At 35.8% G+C, this 21,494-nt stretch overlaps 1 protein-coding gene across 4 annotated transcripts in view; it reads left to right on the forward strand.

Annotated features, from left to right (window-relative positions):
• Positions 1 to 21,494, forward strand: part of PRR16 (proline rich 16) — a 260,137-nt gene that overhangs the window by 159,083 nt on the left and 79,560 nt on the right. For 2 of the 4 annotated variants that reach the window (XM_047778488.1, XM_047778489.1), the window contains one exon: positions 5,696 to 7,077. In XM_047778488.1, coding sequence (XP_047634444.1) covers positions 5,696 to 6,451 — 756 coding nt within the window. In that variant the 3' untranslated portion in view covers positions 6,452 to 7,077. Of the gene's footprint in view, positions 1 to 5,695; positions 7,078 to 13,872; positions 13,990 to 21,494 lie in introns of those variants that run through there. The other 2 variants (XM_047778486.1, XM_047778487.1) reach the window with 2 other exon arrangements.

The raw sequence follows: 21,494 nt of genomic DNA on the forward strand, positions 1-21,494 counted from the left end.
TATTTTCATTCTTTGTAGTTTAACATTTTCAGAAGTAATATAAAATGAATTTTGTATTGCCACAAATAACTTAGATCATTTATTCACTTAATTTCTTCTAAATTTGCTCCCCTTTTATGAAAACATTTGTCAGTATTTCCCCAGGTATGAGAACCTTGAGCTCATGTGATCCCTAAGTCTCCAGTATCAGTATTCCTAATTATTTTGTGGTCTAACAGTGTCTTTCTTGTATGTGAGGCTAAGAAAAACCTGCAGTCACCAAACACATTATCCATCTTTAAATCTCTCTCCCATTAGCATATTCCTCTGTAGATCTTAGTAGCCACAATTACTTGAACAAATGACTCAATTTCAAGTTTGGGGTATACACTTCTCCTTTTGCTCCTGGTGTTTAGGTGTGGATGTTCTTAGAGTTATTTATGATTGATGTCATGCGGTCTCTCACCTCCAAATATCTGCAAACAATGTGTCCCTCTAGTCCTAGTTTCTTTGATTTTGTTTTACCATTAATTCCATCATACTTGAGGTTATAGTTGCTTTAGTTGCAATGTGATACCTGGAAATAGTTTCAGCAAAACATAGAAGTCTAATTATAAGGATATAGTGTATTCCTTGTCTGTTTAATTTATTCCTTTCATTTTGGCTGCAATATCCTCTACCTCGCCAAGTAAATAAACTACAGCACCCTTCCATGTGTTCTCCCCATGGCAGCTATGAGAAATACTTCTTTTATTTCTTTCTAACTTGAAGTAAGTAGTGCTTTATATTTTATTTTCAAATTATAAAATATTTTACACATGACATAAAATAAATTACTGTATCAAATATAATTGGAACTTAGCAAATGTTAACAATGTATCATAACTACTTTGTATCAAGTTTTAAAAGAAATAAAATGTTTCAGCTATGTAACTGATGCTTCCTGACACCTCTTCATTTTCTTTGCCTAAACTTAATGTGTACCATTTATTTTCATGTCATATAAACTAAAATATCTGTGCTTTTGTATATAAATGGTATGTAATATTAGATATATATTTTTTCATTCTTTTATGTTCAATCTTTCTTTTTTGAGATTTATCCCTGTTGATACATATGGATGTAATTACTTCATCTGGACTAGTTTATATTTATTTACCTAATCACTTACTAATAGATATCTAGGTTTCCAGTTTTTCACTATGTCAAAACCAACAACATCAATCAATAACAAAAAAACCTACAGGAAACATCCTTGTGCTTTTTTGACCCTGTACAGAACTCTAATATTTTGGTTTCATAGTTTTCTAACTCTCTCCCAAATTGAGTCACTATTACATAATTGTTTGTAATCAGTTATTTATCTATTTAACAATTTCTTTGCTTACTTATGCTTCTTATAGTCTAGTCCTTCCTGTTTTGTTTTTTTCTTAGTTGTCATTCACTGAACTGTAGGAAGAACACTTAGTCACTGTCTTATGGATGGAAGTCTATTTCACTCTCGCTTTTTATGGAAGAGTTAAACTATATTCCATTTCCAATCACTTTCTTTCAATATGAAACACATTTTTTTAAGGTTTATATTGCTTATGTGAAAATCTCTTGTCAACCTAAATTTTGTCACTGTATAAATATTTGGTATTCCTGTGTTTATTGTTGTAAAACTTTTACCATTGCTTTCCAGTGTCCTATATTTTCACTATAGTATATCTAGCTGTGGGTTCACTTCTGTTTTCCTGTTTGAAACTCTGTGTACTTCTTTAATCAGATGGTGCTTCAGTTCTGAAAAACTAAATTCATTGTCTCTTTGAATATTGCTTCTCTCACTTCTGGGAATCTTTCTTAAAATATGCAACACTTTATCACAATATAGCAAGGACTCTCACAGTCTAGCTGCTATCTTAATCTCCAACCTCATCTCTCACAGTGTCCTTCAAGCCAAGAGAGTCTTCTTTAAATTGCTCACACTCAGGGGGCTCTCTTCTATCAAAGGACCTTGATCAGACTCTTTCTTGAGTGAAGTTCTGGAATCACTCCTCTTCCACCAATTCACTGTGTCTCATCCTTCGGGAATGCTTCACCCACTTTTCTGATGTGGTCTTATTCTCCTGTCATAACATTTTGTATTTTTCACTCGAAGCACCTGGAGAAGTTGTGCTTTTATAATTATTTGTTTATCTAATTAATGCCAGGCCCTTCTGCTAGCTTCCCTGCTTCATGAGGGCATTATTTTCTTCCTTCCTGCCTTCCTTCCCCTCTCTCTGTCTCTCTCTCACACGTGCTCGCTCTCTCTGTCTCTCTCATTTCTTTATTTTTAAATTCTCTTGGCATTTTTTAGGTACGTGGAACATAACAATGTAGGGACTAAAACCATCCAGTAGCTATTGAACCATCAGAGACCCAGACAGTTACTCATCTCTGAAAGTCGGTTTCACTTTCCTGACAGACCAGCTTTCTCTCCTTTGTTGCAGATATTTAAGATGATATGAGGCATAGGGTTGATAAGCTCTCCAGCTTAAATAGTACACAGGTACCCATGAGCCAGGGTGTCCATCCATCTCTCACATTCTTTAGGTGTCCTCCCACTTTAATTTCTATGATATCTGGCCTATGGCTAGAGAATAGGCCATCTACTCCATGGATCATTTATGGATACCTCCCCCCCCCATTTTACTCTAAAATTGAACAATTCCGACTTCTTAGTAATAACACATTCAAAAATCAAATAGGAGAGAAAAGCTTTTGTTCAAGTTGAACCACAGAAATACTGAATACCTCTACTGAATGCCATTCACTACATTAGGCTTTTAGGATCCAATAGTAAAAACAAAAAGCAAGGTCCACAGTCTCACTAAGATCGAGGTCTAGAGAGGAATCACTGTTCCAATGCTCAACTACTATTAAACACACATTTTTAAAACAAAGTGTGAATAATTTGAATGAAAGAACTTTCCTCATGAGTACTTAATGAATTAACTATACCTATAAGGGAAATTGCAGTAGGAGGGGGAAGACTTACTTCATAAGTGACTCGACCTAAGATTTTAACACTGAGTAAGAGTTAATTAGACAAAGAAGAGAAGTCAGAGCATTTCAGGAGGAAAAATTAGTATGTGCAAATGTCCTGGGGTAGTAAACAAACTGGAGATCATGAAGGCCTAAAAGACCAGAGAAGTATGAAAACAGAAAGGAAAAGGAAACCTTATTAGACTTGAGTGTGGAGAGTTATTTAAGAGTGCTGGATGTACTAGCTAAGAAGGGCCAATTGTTTTATTTTCAGAAATCTTATGAGCCAGTTGTAAAAAAACCATTACTGCAAACGAAACTATATAAACCTATATTAAACAGATAACATTAAAGATGATGTTTTTCTAATTATTCCTAGTATTTCTAAAACCTTTGACTACATTTGAGCATTTTTTTGTGCTCCTCAGTTTGTTTATGTCTGTTTTATTTGTATGATAGACACACTTTATAATGATATGCTACTTCAGGCTTCTTCCCACTCTAACATTCAGTGATGTTGCCTTTACTCATTTGAAGTCAACCATGGCAGGAATTTATACCATAGAAACTGGCAAAGTCTTCAAATCAAGACTCAAACCCCTAATAACCAATTACTAAGTGATTATCAGAAAACAACACTAAGTGAGACTGTGTGGGGCCTTGGACACCATGCTAAGATTTGGTCTATATAGCAGGAGAAATGAACAGGCATTGAAAGGTTTTAAGTAGGAAATGACAAGAGTAAAATTCTGTCTTAAAAAGATCACTGAGACTATAGAAATGAGCAAGGAACCAAGGGGACTCTGGGTAGCTCACATGCCAAGTAATAGTGGGTCTGACTAGGATCAGTGAAATGAAAATGGAGAGAAGTGAATGAATTTAGAAGTTAAAATTGAAGGCAGAGTTCCATGGTATTAGCACATAAGATGCTCATGTGAAAGAAGTAAAACCTCTGTATTCTCTGTAACTGCAGGTTGGTTATGATGTTTTCATCCTGAGCCCAATCTTGCTGCCATGTGTCCAAGATCCAACTTCATGGCTGAACTAGCTTAGGCCTGAGTAAGAAAGGAGGGAAAAGTCTACCTGTGGAGACATGAGATGAAGGAATTTTCTCCACATAAAAATAAATTATTTTTAAGGTAACCCATAACTTTCCCTTTTTCATCTAGGCATAATAGTACATGTATAGCAGCTATAAGAATGGCCTCTAAGATCTCAGACTTCAGAGAGTGTAAATGACTGAGGGTGCAATTGCTGGGCCCTGAAATTAAACATTTGGGCAGAGGCATACTTCCCACAACCTGAACCCTGATAATGACTTGCAGAGAATAGGAGGTACCAGATTCTTTAATTCCATGACTCCTAGTGGCCTTGCCCAACTTTCCTTAAAATTGTATTGTCTAAAATGCTTCCACCTTACTTCCTTGTCTTTGTGACCACTCTCCTTCACTCAGGGTTGAACCTACATCATGATATAATGGCTCTGCAGTCTCATTTGATTCTCTGGCTCTTCCTTGTGTCTTTGGCACATCTTGAGTGGTTGTTACTTGGATCCTTCACCCAAGTGGCTTATATATTGTAGATTCCTGGGTTCAAGAGAATTTCCTGCCTCCTTCCCCATGGCCAGACAGCCTTTATTTCTACCCTAGGAACAAGAGATCATTGCCTGTGTCTTAGAGGTTAGAGGGTTTCTTGCCATTCCCCTAGAGTTTAAGGCTTCTACTTGGTAAAAAAAAGAAGGGTCTGAAAAATGGGTGGGGTTGTGTGGCTGTGTGTCCAGGAGGGACCCTGTCCAGTCTCTGCCAGCCCTCATTCTCCCATTTGAGAGGCCCATGGAGAAGGGGCAGTGAGGGAGGACAGACTGCATCATGATAGAACACACTCTGCCTTTAATTATTTCTCTAAAGTTTTAACTCTTTATTCAATTTGGTGTACAGTGCATCTTTTCTCTATGATTTGCAAAAGGTGGAGCAATCTGTGTATCCTGTCTTTCCTCAGAGCGTTTGGACCTCTTTGCAGTTTCAGTGTATTTGGCTACCATGTGGTCTCAGTTCTCTGATGGTCTCAAGAAACATTATGAATTTTGCAGAAAATCTGGCTTTTTCTCATTTTAGCGTGTGCTTTATGTTCTTCTGTGCTTTCTCTATGCTCAGACAGAGGGAAAGCCCCACACCCATCTCTGTTTTGAAAAATCAGGTATGTACCAGTGGGAAGAAGAATGGGAAGGGGAAAATAGGAGGAGTGGATTAAGAGACACCAACTACTATGTATAAAATAAATAAACCACAAGGATACATGTACAGCACAGGGTGTATAGCCAATAACTCATAATACCTTTAAATGGAGGATGATCTATATGGATCACTATGTTGTACACATGAAACTAATATCCTTTTGTTAGTCAACTATATGTCATGTTATATTTCTGCATGATGATTTTATCTTTGGTCGGTGTAGGAGGTGGAATGTATGTACATAAATAGTATATTATATTCGAGGCATGTGAAATCGTTATGTTATCAAACAGTTGGCACTCTTCTGGTAGGTATTCTGCAAACTTACTGAATGAAAACATTGAAAACAATGGAATATACCATTCAATATTAGTCCAGGCTCCTATAGCAGATTGTAGCTAGACAGGAAGATACTGTTTGAAGCATATTTTGCTTCAGGTCATTCTTCAACACAGTGACCTTGTCCTTTCTACCAGGTGGTTGACCAGATTGATACCCTGACCTCTGACCTACAGCTGGAGGATGAGATGACCGACAGCTCCAAAACGGACACACTGAATAGTAGCTCCAGCGGGACAACAGCCTCCAGCATAGAGAAGATCAAAGTGCAAGCCAATGCCCCCTTCATTAAACCCCCAGCCCACCCATCTGCTATCCTCACGGTCCTGAGAAAGCCAAACCCTCCACCGCCTCCTCCACGGTTGACCCCCGTGAAGTGTGAAGACCCCCAAAGAGTGGTGCCCGCTGTCAATCCGGTAAAGACCAATGGTACCCTTCTGCGAAACGGAGGCTTCCCAGGGGCACCAAACAAAATTCCAAACGGAGACATCTGCTGCAAACCCGGCAGTATTGTGGACAAGGCACCAGTGCAACCTCTGATGCACAGACCTGAAAAAGACAGGTGCCCCCAAGCAGGTCCTCGGGAGCGAGTTCGGTTTAATGAAAAAGTGCAGTACCACGGCTATTGCCCTGACTGTGACACCCGGTACAACATAAAAAACAGGGAGGTCCACTTACACAGTGAACCTGTGCACCCACCAGGAAAGCTCCCTCCCCAAGGCCCTCATCACCCCCCTCCCCCTCATCTCCCTCCTTTTCCGCTAGAAAATGGGGGGCTGGGAATAAGCCACAGTAACAGCTTCCCCCCTCTCAGACCTGCAACTGTGCCTCCTCCCACTGCACCAAAACCACAGAAGACGATCTTGAGGAAATCAACCACTACAACAGTGTGATGTATGCCATTTAAAAAAACTTTTTGTTTTTTTTAAATTTCTATATTATAACGTAAAATAATAAATAATGAGCACTTTCTACTCAAGCAATAAAAAGCCCAAATATATTTATCCTGCATTCAACAAAGTGGCATAAAAATCACCTGGTAAGTATGCAGTATGTTGTTTATATCCTGAGTATACATTGTTAAAAACATTACTTCACCAAAACCACAGCATAATGCAAAAACTGAATATACTGTTTTTTCAGTTGACCTGTGACAAACTGTGACCTGTAGATTTCATATATTTTGATTTACTATAAGAGATGGGATTAGATTCATTTTATTCATGCCTCACTCATCTATGCATTAATAACATGCCGTACTCTTTAACTTTGACCGAATGCTTTTTAATAAGAAATTTTAATACTGAAGGACTATTTTATTATTTTTTTCTAAATATATTTGTCACTAGTTTTGCATTATTAAATGCTGAGAATAATAACAGAAAGTTTATTTTCTCTACTCTACAATTATGACTGTGTGTTCACCGATATATGTAATGAAAGATTATGGTCTGTGAAACTATCTTATGTCAATAAACAACGGTAAATAATGACAAAAGCCAAATGTTCCTCAGAATTATAGTGCAGCAGTGGTTCATTTACTCCCATGTTGATATTCATCAAAGTGAATAGCAACTCCAACAAAGTTCACAAGTCACAGTGAGTGAATGTATATCAGAAGTTTTCAAATATCATGATCCATGTCCTAAATAGGACTGTACACAATGTCATGTGATATGTCACCATTTTGGTACTTCAAGGATGATCTATTGCATGCCAACCTCCTTAGATGTTCCTCATACTCAGCATGCCTCCAGCACATCCCATAAACCAGTTCCCTGAAGCAGTAGGATGACTTGCCTCCTGCATCAGCTCAGCAAGCTCTTTGCCTCCTTGGGGGAGCCCCCATTTATAGGAGAATCGTAGGAGATAATAAACATGCTTAGGGACAGGATGTTTTTATTTTATTTTATTTATCTTTTTAGGGCCACACCCACAGTATAGGGAGGTTCCCAGGCTAGGGGTATAATCAGAGCTGTTGCTGCCAGCCTATGCCAGGGCCACAGCAATGCTAGATCTGAGCCATGTCTGTGACCTACAACCACAGCTCATGGCAATGCCGGATCCTTAACCCACTGATCAAGGCCAGGGATTGAACCCGCATGCTCATGGTTCCTAGTCGGATTCTTTTCCACTGTGCCACAAGAGGAACTCCTGAGACAGGGTGTTTTTAGCATTAGCCCTATCCTCATTCCCCTCAGAGTGGAAATATGCCAGGATTCTTTGTTATTATACAGAAAGAAGACAGGAAAACCTTTCTTCCTAACTTCTAATAATTGTGGTTCTCTTTAGTCTTATTTGGAAATTCAGGTCACACTTACCCATGGTCTAAAGTTTGCTTCATAACTACCATGATTTAGACTGATTGTATGATCTGCCCTGGAGTTAGGAATGAATTTACTCACAGGGAACTCTATTCAATATCCTGTGATAAACCATAATGGCAAAGAATTATGAAAAAAATCATTTAAAAAAAGAATTATGAAAAAGAATATATATACACCAAATATATATATATAACACACAGTTTGCTATTTATCAGAATTAATACAACATTGTAAATCAACTATACTTAAATAAAATTAGAAAAAAAGGAAATGAGTTTACTCCCTTAGAATCATGACGATAGACGAATGCCTGAGCAAAATGTGTTCATTAAGTGGTGAGAGTAGAGGGAATTTTCTCTGGAGATTTGCTTATTATGCAACTTAAAAAGGAGTACTGTAATATTTTTGAATATTTGGCTTTTGATCTCGAAATTTTAGTTTTTGCTGCTACAGGAAGGTAGTCTCCAGTTATATTTCTTTGTTGCCTTTTTCAAGCTATATCATCATACTTTGGAATAGTATTTCTGAACAACTTCCAATTATAAGATGGTAATATATTTTAGGCATAAAGAAAAAAAAGAGTTTTATTTTTAAAAGAACAATGAAATGAGTGAAAAATAGAGATATGTTGAAAATGTACTCAGCATGATTTTTGTTCAGTGCTCAGTGGACAAGTAGATAAATAATTGATTTATTGGATACCAAAATAACACATATATTCTAAACTTTTTAATATATGCATTTAGGTTTTATATAAATGAACCCAGGGTTGCATAACCTTTCCAGATTTAATTATTTCCTTTCAAATATCCATCCAGGGTTAGACCTTTTGATATTAAAACATGAAGTCATCTCCCTTCAGCTTATCTTCCTTGCACAGCCAGTTACTGTGACCTAATAATTGCTTTATCGTTTGAGACTTTGAACCTTGTTGATGTCTGAGAACCCATCTGGATGTCAAGGTAGAGCTTACTAACCACCACAAATCATCCGCAGAGCAGACAACTCATTAACAATAAAGTATGTTGAATAAGTTGGCTAGTTTAAGCTGGTCGATGAAGGGCATTCGAGTCAGATGCCTAGACACAAACTCTGGGGATCAAATCCAAATTACAGACAAAACTACCCCATGAAAGACCATCTTTTATGTTTGATTAGTGACTTATGCCAAAACCACAATATCTGCTTTTATTAACACATTTATACATAACTGTTGGCCTATAAAGCTGAGTTAAATCCCATCCTAAAAAAGTTATAGTTATTGACATTTTTTTTATCGTATTACATTTTTTTTATTTATTTTATTTTATATTACATAGTCAACATTAAATGCTAGGTTACGGCAGTGTTGGGATATTCTTTTTAACTTATTTGTTCCATATGTTCCTTTTTTCACTCTTGTATGGAATATATTGGGCCGGTAGTTTTTGTTTTTTTTTTCCCCCAACTGATAATTTTGCAGCATTCACTGGAACTTAGTCATGTCTTTAAATATACATGAACTTGTAAAACATGGAAAGCAATTAACATAGAGTGTCATAATATTTGCCTGGAAACTTGTAATTAAAGTGTCATAAGTGGCAGTGTGGGTTTTGTAATCAGCCAACAGTGCTTTCAAACTTTAAATTCTAAAGTGCAAGCTCTGCACATCATTCATTACATCATCACAAAACATGGTCTATATTTCTTCTTCTTGAAGATACCAAATCAGAAATGCTTTTTTTTCAAATTCTTAAGGCCAAGTTGTTTTTTCACAGATGGCTTTAACTCTTATTCACACATAGAGCAGTGTACCAAAGAGCTGGCCTCCACATTCCTTTGAAGGTGATGTTCCTGCAAAGTGTAAAATAGTGAGACTGCTTATGACAATGTCTATTCATAGTGGAAGGTGGAACGTATGGTTCAAATAAAACGGTGTCCATTAATTAAATTGGAATAGGAAAGATTTTTGTCTTGTTAGTTTAAGCAAAGATTGTCCCATTTTTGTGATTTTTTTTTTCCTCCAGTGATGAAAGGCAAAAAGAAAATAAAAGTGACCACAGTTCTTTTCCATCTCTTAGTATTTATAGCTTTAAAAGGAAATAAAATGGATATGTTTTAGGCAGTGTTTAAGCTAAATATAAAATATCTGCTCAAAAATACAGGGTATGCAAGAAGAGAAATTCCCTAGTCTTCAGTTTAATATTATATTCATACCTCTTCTCATTTGTTTAATAATTGTCTATGAAAAAATGTCTGCTATTAACTAAAGTGGTTTAATTAAAAAAGACTGTCTTTGAGTTATGCCCAAATCTAACTATTTAATGAATAAAGGAATAAGGTATTATATCGCTTTCTTTGGAGAGATCAATAGTTGGTTTTAAAATGACTAAGAGCAGCAGCTACACAGCTTGTCTGAAACTATGCAAGTTTTTTTTTTTTTTTTTGGTCCTTTTTTAGGGCCGCACCCATGGCATATGGAGGTTCCCATGCTAGGGGTCCATTCGGAGCTGTTGCTGCTGGCCTATGCCAGAGCCACAGCAACACTAGATCCGAGCCGCAACTTACACCACAACTCATGGCAATGCCAGATCCTTAACCCACTGAGCAAGGCCACGGATTGAACTGGCAACCTCTTGGTCCCTATTTGGATTCGTTTCCACTGTGCCACAACGGGAACTCCCAAGACTTTTAATCTATAGGTTCTAATTATAGCTCCTTTTGGTTGCTCTGTGAAAAAAAGCCTGAGTAGTTCCACATGTAATTGCACTGGGAACAGTGTAATCAAGTCGTGAATCATTGCCTTGACTGAATTTTTTCCCAGAGAACATATTCATTAACACAATGTCAAGTCTTGTAATTGTACTGATTCAGTTTCTTTCCCTCGATTTTCTGTTGGTAGCACATTTTGCTATATTGTACACTCAGATTTGTAGTAAAAGATTGCATTGTAATGTCCTTTGGTATAAACTGATGATTTCTAAGTGAGAAAGTGATTTATGAACAATAAAATTCCACATCGCGTAAGTAAAATGCACATAATCTGACGATCACTAGACAATATTGGAAAATCATATGCCATTTTCTGGATCAGTATGGAACTGTGACACTCTGTTCAAATTTATAGACTAAACGTTTTGGAATTTTGTAATTGTCCAAGTCTTTTTTTTTTTTTTTTTGTCTTTCTGCCTTTTCTAGCGCTGCTCCCGCAGCATATGGAGGTTCCCAGGCTAGGGGTCTAATCGGAGCTGCAGCTGCTGACCTACACCAGAGCCACAGCAATTTAGGATCCAAGCCGTGTCTGCAACCTACACCATAGCTCATGGCAATGCCAGATCCTTAATCCACTGAGTAAGGCCAGGGATTGAACCCGCATCCTCATGGTTCCTAGTCAGATTCGTTAACCAATGTGCCACAACAGGAACTCCTGTCCAAGTCTTTTGATTCTGAAATAATGACAGATGTGATACTACTATTAGGGCAGACAGCAATGTTGAACATAAAACTGCATTAGCCACAGTTTATGGAACATCAATTATGTAGGGTGCATTTCATTGAAAGCATTTGGATTTATCATCCTGGTCTTTTGGGAAAAAAACTAAAGTGGAAACAGAATGAAGCTCTGCAAATAAAAAGTAATTAAATCAACACGGGGTATAGCATTATGTGAAGGAAATATTGTTTTTTTATTTATGACTTGAGACTGATCAAAGATAAACTTATTTTTAACCACTTTCTGAAACTTTACATACATTATTTTTTTCTAAGACTCATATGGATGTGTAAAATAGATATTATTATCCTGATTTACAAGTGAAGAAATCAAGGACCTCAGTTTCAATGTTTTGCTAAAACTAACCCCTTAGTAGGTGACCAGACTGGCATTTCAGTACCATCAGGACTTCCTATAATCCACCCCCCCGGAACATCACCATTTAATTGTGTTCTTCATAGCTCTGAACTTTGCAGGTTTTTTTTTTTTTGCTTTTTTCGGAGGAGTTATTTTGATGCTCGAAACGGGTTATCTAATGTTATTTTGACATTCTTAATGTGTTTAATATTTGTAGAATGTGGAAGGGATTTCAGGCAATTTAGCTACCGTCAAAAATGAATGAGCTGTTGAATAACGCAAGCCTCATTTTGTCATATATTATACCAGAGACTTCACCTTTCTTTCTTTTTTTTTTTTTTGCTCTTAAGTTCAAGGGCTATATTTTGGATTTTGTTTTCCCTTGGAAGCTCTTATTCTAAAATATTAATGCCATTTGACACTAACTGTGTCACTTCCATTACTAGTATTCCATTTATGAGTTTCATCTGTTTAACATTGACCCCTACAACTAAAAATAGCAATAGATCTACTCTGTGGAACCTCTAAAGAACCAGTGCATTAGAGCTCTAATAAAAGCATTTCCATCCTTCTATTAGACTACAGATATGATTTTTCCACTGTTTGATAATGCTGTCGATTCTTTTAACAAGCAAAGGGAATTTGGGGCCAGCTAAATAAAACAATGTGTGCCCTTGGGTAGGTTACCTTTCATATTGGCAATACATGATATCTAACCCTTATCAAGAGCTTACTTTGTGCTATTCTGTTATGTGTTTTGTATGTGTTATTTTTCTCTCATAACATTTTTCCTTCCTAACAATGTAATGTCTGAGACACTATTATTATCTGCATTTTACAAATGAGGAAACTGTGTCATCGTTTGTACTAGAGATATACTGTTCAAGGTCACAGAGCCAGTGAGTGGTCAAGCCAAGACTGTAAGGCAGGCAACCAGCCATCACAGCCCATGTCCTTCAAGCTTCTGAGAACTGCCCAAAGGACAGTGTTTGCATTGTGCATGGGTCATCCGTAAAGCTTACAGTCATTTCACTGAAACTTCCTTAAAACTCGTTAGAAGATATAAAATAAAAGCACAAGTCAAGATAAAACTAGTCCATGTTGTGGTAGCAAACCCCTGTATCTCAGAGGCATTTGAGTTACTTCTTGCTCAAACTTCACTGAGTCCAGGAGCTTCTCCAGGGCAGGTGTCCCTCAGGCAGTCACTCAATGATACAATTTGTGTTGAACCTTTGGATCCACCACCTGGTCACTCATTTTCCAGAACCACCTCAACAGAAGAAGGGGAGATTGGAGACTCTTAGCTTGCTTTTTCTTTGTCCTTGTTTGTGTCATTGGCCAAAACTAGTCATATGGGCCTTCCTGTTGTCTCCAAATGCTCAAGAAAAGGAAGGAAATCCACCAGTGGGTGAGTACTAGTTGTTCCTACCATAGTTTGCAAAGGAGTAATTTTGGGGCATATGTATAATTTGGTTACAGAACTCTATTTATTTCCTTTTCATAATTACTTGATGTTTGTTTAATTGTACCATAAATTTGGATGGCTCTTAGTTTAAACAAAAATGGAGAGAAAAGAAATGAATCTGACAACAGCCTTGCGAAAAATCTGGTGAAGGGAATTGGCAGTATTTATGAAGATGGGGGATGAATTTTTTCACAGCCTTAACCACCTTATTTGGATTTCATCTGAGGTTACTCACCAATTTTTTTTTTTTTTTTAGTTAAACATTTGGGAATTGTATACTGAATTTTTAGTTAAATTTTTAAATAAAGAATTTTTCAGTAAATTAGATTACTATGTGAATGATTATTCCCATAAGGATAGTTAAACCTTATTTGAAGACACTTATCTAGGATTGTCAAAAATATGAATCTCTCCTACAGAAATTTTGCCATCAATTATGTAAATTATGACATTTGTATTTATAATATTTAGAGGGCAGTATATTAGGATAAAAGTATAAGTTTAAAATCAGAAGGCCTGGATTTGAATCTCAATTTTTCCATTTCCCAAGTGTGCTTAGTCAAATCTTTGAACCAGGCCTGAGGCTTGCTTTAAAGTAAAGGTATGGTGACACTTTTTTTCTACCTCGTAGAGTTCTTAGGTCATTATCCTCCTCCTAGTGCATTTTGGGCTCACCCAACCTCCTTTACAAAGCAGGGGGCAAGGAGATCAAGACCAACAGAAAGATGCTGCAGTTGGACAGACTCCAAGTGCATGTCTATGACATCAGGACCATAAGCTTCAGCTCTACTTCACTGGCAATGCTGAAAGGTAAAATGGATGAGACAAAATGGATAGGTAGTTTCAGGAATCCAGAAGTTGGTAATCTTCAACACAGCTGAATAGGTACAATGACCAAATACTTCCACCTCATTTTTTGCACACGTCAGAAAAACCTCCCAAACTCTTCCTTACAGCATCCTCTAGGTTGGAATGAAGTAAACTGTGCACGGCAGTACAGCTGATAATTATTAACTCTATGTCTTGTTTTAAAGTCTATTATGCTATTTGTAAGGGATGAAAGCTCTGTTGACACAGAGTGGGTTACACATATATAGTTCAGTCATATTTTCCGCTTTGTTTATTTGCTCTCACTATTTTTCAGCTCATGTCCCTCTTCTGTATACAAAAATATAAATGATATGCATTTCCCCTGCTTTATATTGTCTACACCTTCCCAAGGAACTTGTTCCCCAAACTGTGTGGTTTCACACATTTTATTTCTACTCTAGTAACTTGGATAGACTATTCCCCACTACACTAACCAGCCCCTACTACACTAGCCACCCCCACGGAACCCAATTTCCTAACATTTTTTCCTCTGTGTTTCTCCTCTAAAGGATTTTACCTTTCAACACGTTGTTATAAGGCCCTAATGATTTAAGGAATGTGAGAGCACTTTGGTAACAGTGATGCATATCAAACTATCCATTTTCCTTGCTTATCTTGTGGATTGATCTGTATTTGCCTAGGTTGATGCTAATCATATTTTATTCATCTCATTTATAAAGTAATTATTTTACATAGATTTTTTTAAGTTACTATTATCAAGTAAGCCTAATGATTTTGTTAGAACTTTGCCAGTTCATATGTAGAACTCTCATTATTGAGTTAGTACATTTTATGAATTAATAAGTCAGAAAATGAACATGATAGAAATTCGAGGTGACTGCAGCAGAGAGTAGAGTTTATTAAACTGTTTTGACAAGTACAGCTTAATTTTAATTATTTATGGTAATATTTAATAGCACATGAGTAATTTCACTTAGAATATAATTTGTCAAATGTAATTAAAGTCTAATACCACTAAGCCTTTATAAATCTCCTAAAAATGTTTTATTCAATTAAGAGATTAAATCATCAAGCTTTTGTTTAACAAAAGAATTTCTGTGTTTGTGGTTAAAAACATTTGTCAGTGATATTATTAAAATTTGAAAAGGCAAATTATTTTTCTTTAAACAGAGTCTGTGATGTATTTGAGTACATGTTTCAGTGACTTACCTTCTAAAAGGACTAAGAACTGAAAGTTCTTAATCACAATGATTTAGGGCTTATGTATAAGTAAATAAATATTACTAATAACAATCCAAAATTATCATCTGAAACTATTATTTTTCTAATAATTCAAAACACTCTTTAGGACAAAAATGTAATATTTAAATTTATTTTATCTCCTTTTCCAAAACATCACAGTTTGAAATAATGACTGCATTTTGCTTGGTATTTGAAATACAATACTGATAATGGTTTTTTTTTTTTAACAGAATTCTTTTTCTGTGTGGATTTATTATCAGTATTGTGGAGAATTAATATTAAAAATAGCTCATTTTTATGATTTCCCAATAGATCTTCTGATCATCAAAGCTATAGATTTTAATCTGGATTTAACTTTGACAACTCCTTTGTTCTTTTTATCCAAATAACTTGAATTTTTTGCCGTCTTTTTTTTTTCCTTTTTTTTTTAGTAATGCCATTCCCAATCACTCTCTCCTTGGAGAGGCTTTTATCCCCTGAATTCTGACATTATATTGCCACCTGCTTGTCACTCAAACTCTTGCCTCCACTTAACAGTTCATTCTGCAGGTATGCAGCAGAGAAATTTTCCTTTCATCATTTTATCTCAATCCAGAAATTTTGAAGGCTCAGGATAATCTACTAGTTAAAATTCTTAACTGTGGACTTGGCAGTTCTAGCAAAAACCTTCCAGGGCTGTTATTACAAGAAACCAATCTAGGGAGCTCAACAGTGGTAAGATTGTTCCAGCAAAATAGTCTAAGGACTGACTCTTGGAATGTCTTAGTTCCTACTGCTTCAAATTTTCTCTGTTTAAGCCTGAAATAATTTTTCCTCCATACTGCAAGAGAGGAGGTTTTGTAAATCTTGCTCTAGATTTCCATTCTTTATCTGAATCCTTTCCTAACAAATACAATAAAATATTTTAAACAACACCACGGTGGTAATTGGGTGTTTACACAGGTAAAAATTCAAAAGTCCAAAATCTAAAAATGCATTTGGAAAAAATAGCCAAGTATTATTTAAGCAAATATGAATTTAAATGCATGTCATCTCTTAAATTAACAATATTATGTAGAGGTAGTTGTTTACCATCTACTTTCTCCAGAAAAAAAAAAAATCATAGGATATTAGAGTAGAAGAAACTTACAATGGTTAAATACACTCCCTTCACTTAATAGATTAGAAAATTGACCTCTTAATAAGACAAATAAATTCATGCAAATCCATGTACAGAAATGAAACTTTCCTCTGTAGATGAAGTTTATTCCTAAGGTAAAACAAGCAGTAGAAGACAGATTGGTGCTTATTGGTGTATGAGAATTGGAATCTGGCAGAGAAGAAGAATAACAATAAAATTTGAGCTAGTAATGTAAAGTATTACCACATATGCAGAAAGTGCTAGGCAAAAAGAAGGAAGGGAAGTGAAAATTCAGATAAAGTAGGCAATTAAAATATTTACTGAAAAGGTGAGCTGAAATACAGTGAAATCAAATGAAGGCTATGCACTTAAATAATATGTGAAAGTTTAGTTGCATTTACTGCTTAGACTAGGGTTATATAGCATGTGACTCTTATTTGACATATATATATTTTTTTAATTTAAAGATACACTCTACTTTGGCAACAATGTGGGAGAAAGTCCTTTATCTTCCCAGGGATGTAAATAGCTGATAAGAGAGATTTGTATGTCAGGTGTGTAGTTTAAATGTTTCCATGAGGATGAGGCTGTTAGTTAGGTTTATATTTAGTCTTTCGACTGCAAGCATTTAAGATCCTTCTTATCCTAAGCTCTACCCAAACGTATACATTGGCATAGTTGGGGACAAATGAGTACTCTCATCTGACAAGGACCATGGTGCCATATCCAAAGATAAAAGAGATAAATACAGTTTGCAAATGGAATTGTATAGCTGACATTCTCCTTAAACCACCCTAAACCTGGCTTCACTTACTGGAATAGATAAGCAAGTTGTATGAGTTTTCTTTTCGGTAAGAAAATTCTAGTAATTTCCCCATGGTTATGTTCAGCATTCACATCAAATTTATTTCCTTAGCCTAGAGAACAGAAGCTTTATGTTCTTTTATTTTCTGTAGAGTGCCTATCATGTAAAGTGAGTATGGAACATTCTGCTGTGCCTGATAAAATCACTTTGATAAAGATCATCAGCCCTCTTATTACACATTTGTTGACTGAATTCATAGAATGAACAATCAGGTTTAAAGTGTTTTATGGATTACCATTTCCTATCCGCATAGTTTTTGCTATGGCTCTTATTTAATGTATTGTTCCTTGCAATGCTTAGGGAGATAGGAGTGAAATTTGAAAAGGCTATTTTTGTATCTTTGGTTCAGTGTGTTTGAGAGTTTCCTCATTGATAGTTAAAAAGTGTGACATTTACTTAGCTTGAAGTTATAAAGGTTAGCCCTCATAAATTTCCTAATCCATAAAATGAGGGGAGCTAGTCTGGATTTCCTATAACCTATGGGCTGTTATTAAATAGCAGCTGATACACACTAGTTCTTTAAACAACAGAGGAATGGAATTGGAGCTGGCGGTAAAACTTTTCTCTATTGAGTCAGATACTAATGATTCATCTGTGTTTAAATACACAAACACAGAACTGTGGGGTTATTTTTTCAGTGTCAAAAATTCAAGAACAGAAGCTAATATGAGAACACAGGTTCTTACACTCCTTTCTGAACTTCCTAGGAAAACGGCTCCTTAAAAAATGGGGAGAGGAAACAAATACCACTGAAGAGAGTGGAGAAGGATAAGATGCCCGTAGATTCTGAGCAGACAATGCTGTGGAAAGCAGAGTTCCCAGGTGATCTTAGATCTTGGAAATGGGCCATAGTGCAGACAGGGTTTCCATGATTGTGGAGAAACTGACTCCATTGGCTTGACATTCTCTTGAATCGTCTTTCCTGTCCTAGGGATGTGTTGCAAATCTGAAAGAACCCAGGGTTCCTATAAAAGAGCATTGCTAATTGTACCAAAATAAATGACGTTTTCCAGATGGAGAGATGAAAAAATCTGAGAATAGATGTACTAAAACTTCTTAGAATCGTATAGTATAGAAGCTAGAGCACCATGGTGTTGAGGAGTATTTCAGATCCCAAGAGTGTATCCTTTTGCTTTCCTGATATACCAGTTTATGTCTCAATGCTGACTAAAAATCAGAATCACCTGGGAAGATTTACACCCTGAGCCCTATCCTGCACCAGTTAAATCATGATCTCTTCATGGCTGGTCCAAATATTAGATTTTTTTTAAATTACACAGGAGAGGGGACTGTACTTAGTATTTCAGGTTATAGGGAAAATAACCTGAAAAAAATAGATATAATTTTGTATAATATGTATAATTGAATCACTTTTCTGTTCTCCTGAAACTAACACAGCATTGTAAATCAACTATACTTTGATAAAAAATTAAAAAATAATAAAATAAAATTACCCAGATGATTCTAGGATACCAGCATACTAAGAACCACTAAATAATAATATATAGAAAGTGATACACCTTATATTATTTCATTCAAATTATAGTAGCATGAAATTAGTGCTTATGGAATCTGTTTACCTTTTCCTTTTAAGCTAGAGACAGAACTGTACTTAGAAGTCTATATTTTAAAGAATTTATGGGGAGCATTAAAGTCTTGTTTTGGTTACTACAGCATTAGAAAAGGTAATTAATTCTTGAGCTAGAGATCTATTTAAGGTAAGTTTCAAGTGGGGAGTGTATGTCTTCCATGTTTTGCCTTACCTCTCAGTTCCTGTATTTTACTGCATCAGTATCTATTGTAAAAAGTGAAAAGGAAAATTTGCTATTAAATTGTGACGGACCAAAAGTTGAATTGCATGCATTTTAAGAATATTGCTTTAGGATCAGTAGTGTGCAAGATATCAGTGTACCAAATATCAGTAGTTCTAAACTGATTATGAATATAGAATGTTATTCTAATTTTATGACAGTAATTCATACCTATTAATTATTCAGATTTGCTGATGGTGCATTTATGCTAAAGTATCAAATATAATATTTGACATTGCCAGAAATCTTATATTCTTCTTGGCCTCCCTGAAATTCTACTTTCTATAAGACTTGTTGATTAATTATAACAAACTCATATATATCTTGGTATTTTCCATATGTGCTTTAAACAAACTTTAAATGTCTGTTTATTTATTCTATTTTTTATGCAAAGGAAGTAGAAGTCAATTTCAGTGTTAAGAAAAATAATAGTCTTCATAATCTCTATTCATTATGATCATCTTATGTTCTTGACACTAACTTTAACAAACTTTAAGTTTTTTTTTCTTTCTTTCTTTTTTTCCCTAATTTTATGGCCCCATCTGGAGCATATGAAAATTTCCAGGCCAGGGATTGAGTCTGAGCTGCAGCTGTGACCTCTGTAGCACCTGTGGTAACCTTGAATCATTTAACCAACGGTGCTGGGCCAGGGATCAAACCAGCCTCTTCAGTGACCTGAGCTGCTGCAGTCAGATTCTTAATCCACAGAACCATAGTGGGAACTTTCAGTTTTTCTTTATTCCTTTGTTTTTATGCTCTTTGACTAAGGAAGTAAAAGCTGTTGTTGACATCCAGGATATAAGCTAACAATAAGAATATGCAAGCATTGAAAGTATTCAAATTCTGTATTAATCATTAAAGATAGCAACACATAAATAATTTGCAGTGCTTTTCTCTGATCCTATGGTAATTACACTTAGAAATAAAGAACGCCAGTTAAATTGAACTAGAGCCTATCATAGGATGATGTGGATAGAAAAAATTATAAAATATTTCAGACTAAAAAAATTATCAAATATTCCAACAGAGATAAATCTTGGTGTGTTACTAATTGCTTAATGCATAACAGAATGGGCATCTTTGAAAATGACTTTTATTCAAAAATTCACATTGTATCTCTTGTCATTCCCCTTTAAGAGTCATTTAGGAAAGTTTAGAGAGAGGGAATATGATGAAAATGGGTATAAAAATGGCTCCAGTCTTAGGAGTGATCCCTACAGAATAAAAAGACAAGAGGTCATTTTTATATTCATGAAAATCAAACTGATAATGCTTGTGATTATCACTCAGAGAGCAGCTTGGAAGAAGGATTTCTTTGATTTGATTCTGGAACACATTTAGACTCTTTTGGTTTCTGAGATTGTATGTTGATATTGGTGAACTTGTCATCCCCATGCCTCCCGAAGTGATGACATTCTGATATTCTTGCTTCATGTTTGTATCAGTTCCTAAAGAGGAAACTTGCAGCTTGGCTTAGGAAACATAGTATTTGCCCTCTCTGCTTGGAATCTGGTGTGAGTGGCACTGTGTTTGGGCTGTAGACCTTCTGCATCCTCTGGCTGGGAGATAGCTATCAAAAAGCCACATCACTTTTATAGGTGCTAATGTGCAAGCATTCAAGCCGGCTCAGCAAATGCTGGAAATAGAACTTGCTCTTAGATTCCTTGAGTTGTTCTTACATTAAACATACACACACACATACACAAAGGTGATTTTTTTTTAAGTTGTCTATCCACCATACCATGCCACTCTACCAGATGTTTGAAAAAAGTCATTTGGGATTTTCAGGGATCTCTATACAGAGAATTGCGTGCTTTGAAAGAGAGGGCAATGGAGAGAAAGTTACATGTACTAAGCAACCATTATTTGCAATTTTAGGTGTTTTATTTTGTTTCTTTTTTTTGTTTCTGTAACATTTACTTCATAAGAGAAAAATGGATGGAATTCAAGCATCTATGGCAAAATATCAGCTCCAGTAAAGCTGGTTGGTTCTTGTATTTTTTTTATACTACTATTTATGTTTGACCCTTGCTTTTAATTAAAAAATGATTCAAAGTAATTTAAAAATAACGTTGGGTATCCTATATACACTATTTTATTTAATCTTTATAACAACACTTGTCAAAGAAAAATAGCTCTGAGGTTAAATAGGCTAGGATGACTTTATTCAAGATTACTGAAGTAAGGGAGAAAGACTCAGCTGAAACAAGACAGGAGCATTTTTAGCTGTGATAAGCTAGTGAGCAGAACCTTCATTGGGGGAGTTTGGTCCATGTGTTGAAGGTTCTCTCCTCTCTGTCTCCTCCTCTTGCTCAGAGATAGGGAGATATGGGCAGGTGTGCTATAGTCCTTGATGATTACACTTCAAAAAAAGATGGCTCCATGTGGAGAGGGATATTCCTGCATTTTAAAACTAGCAAGAGGTTAAGAAAAGATTGACAGAGGC

This window comes from Phacochoerus africanus, chromosome 4 (assembly GCF_016906955.1).
Source record: "Phacochoerus africanus isolate WHEZ1 chromosome 4, ROS_Pafr_v1, whole genome shotgun sequence".
Lineage (NCBI taxonomy): Eukaryota > Metazoa > Chordata > Mammalia > Artiodactyla > Suidae > Phacochoerus > Phacochoerus africanus.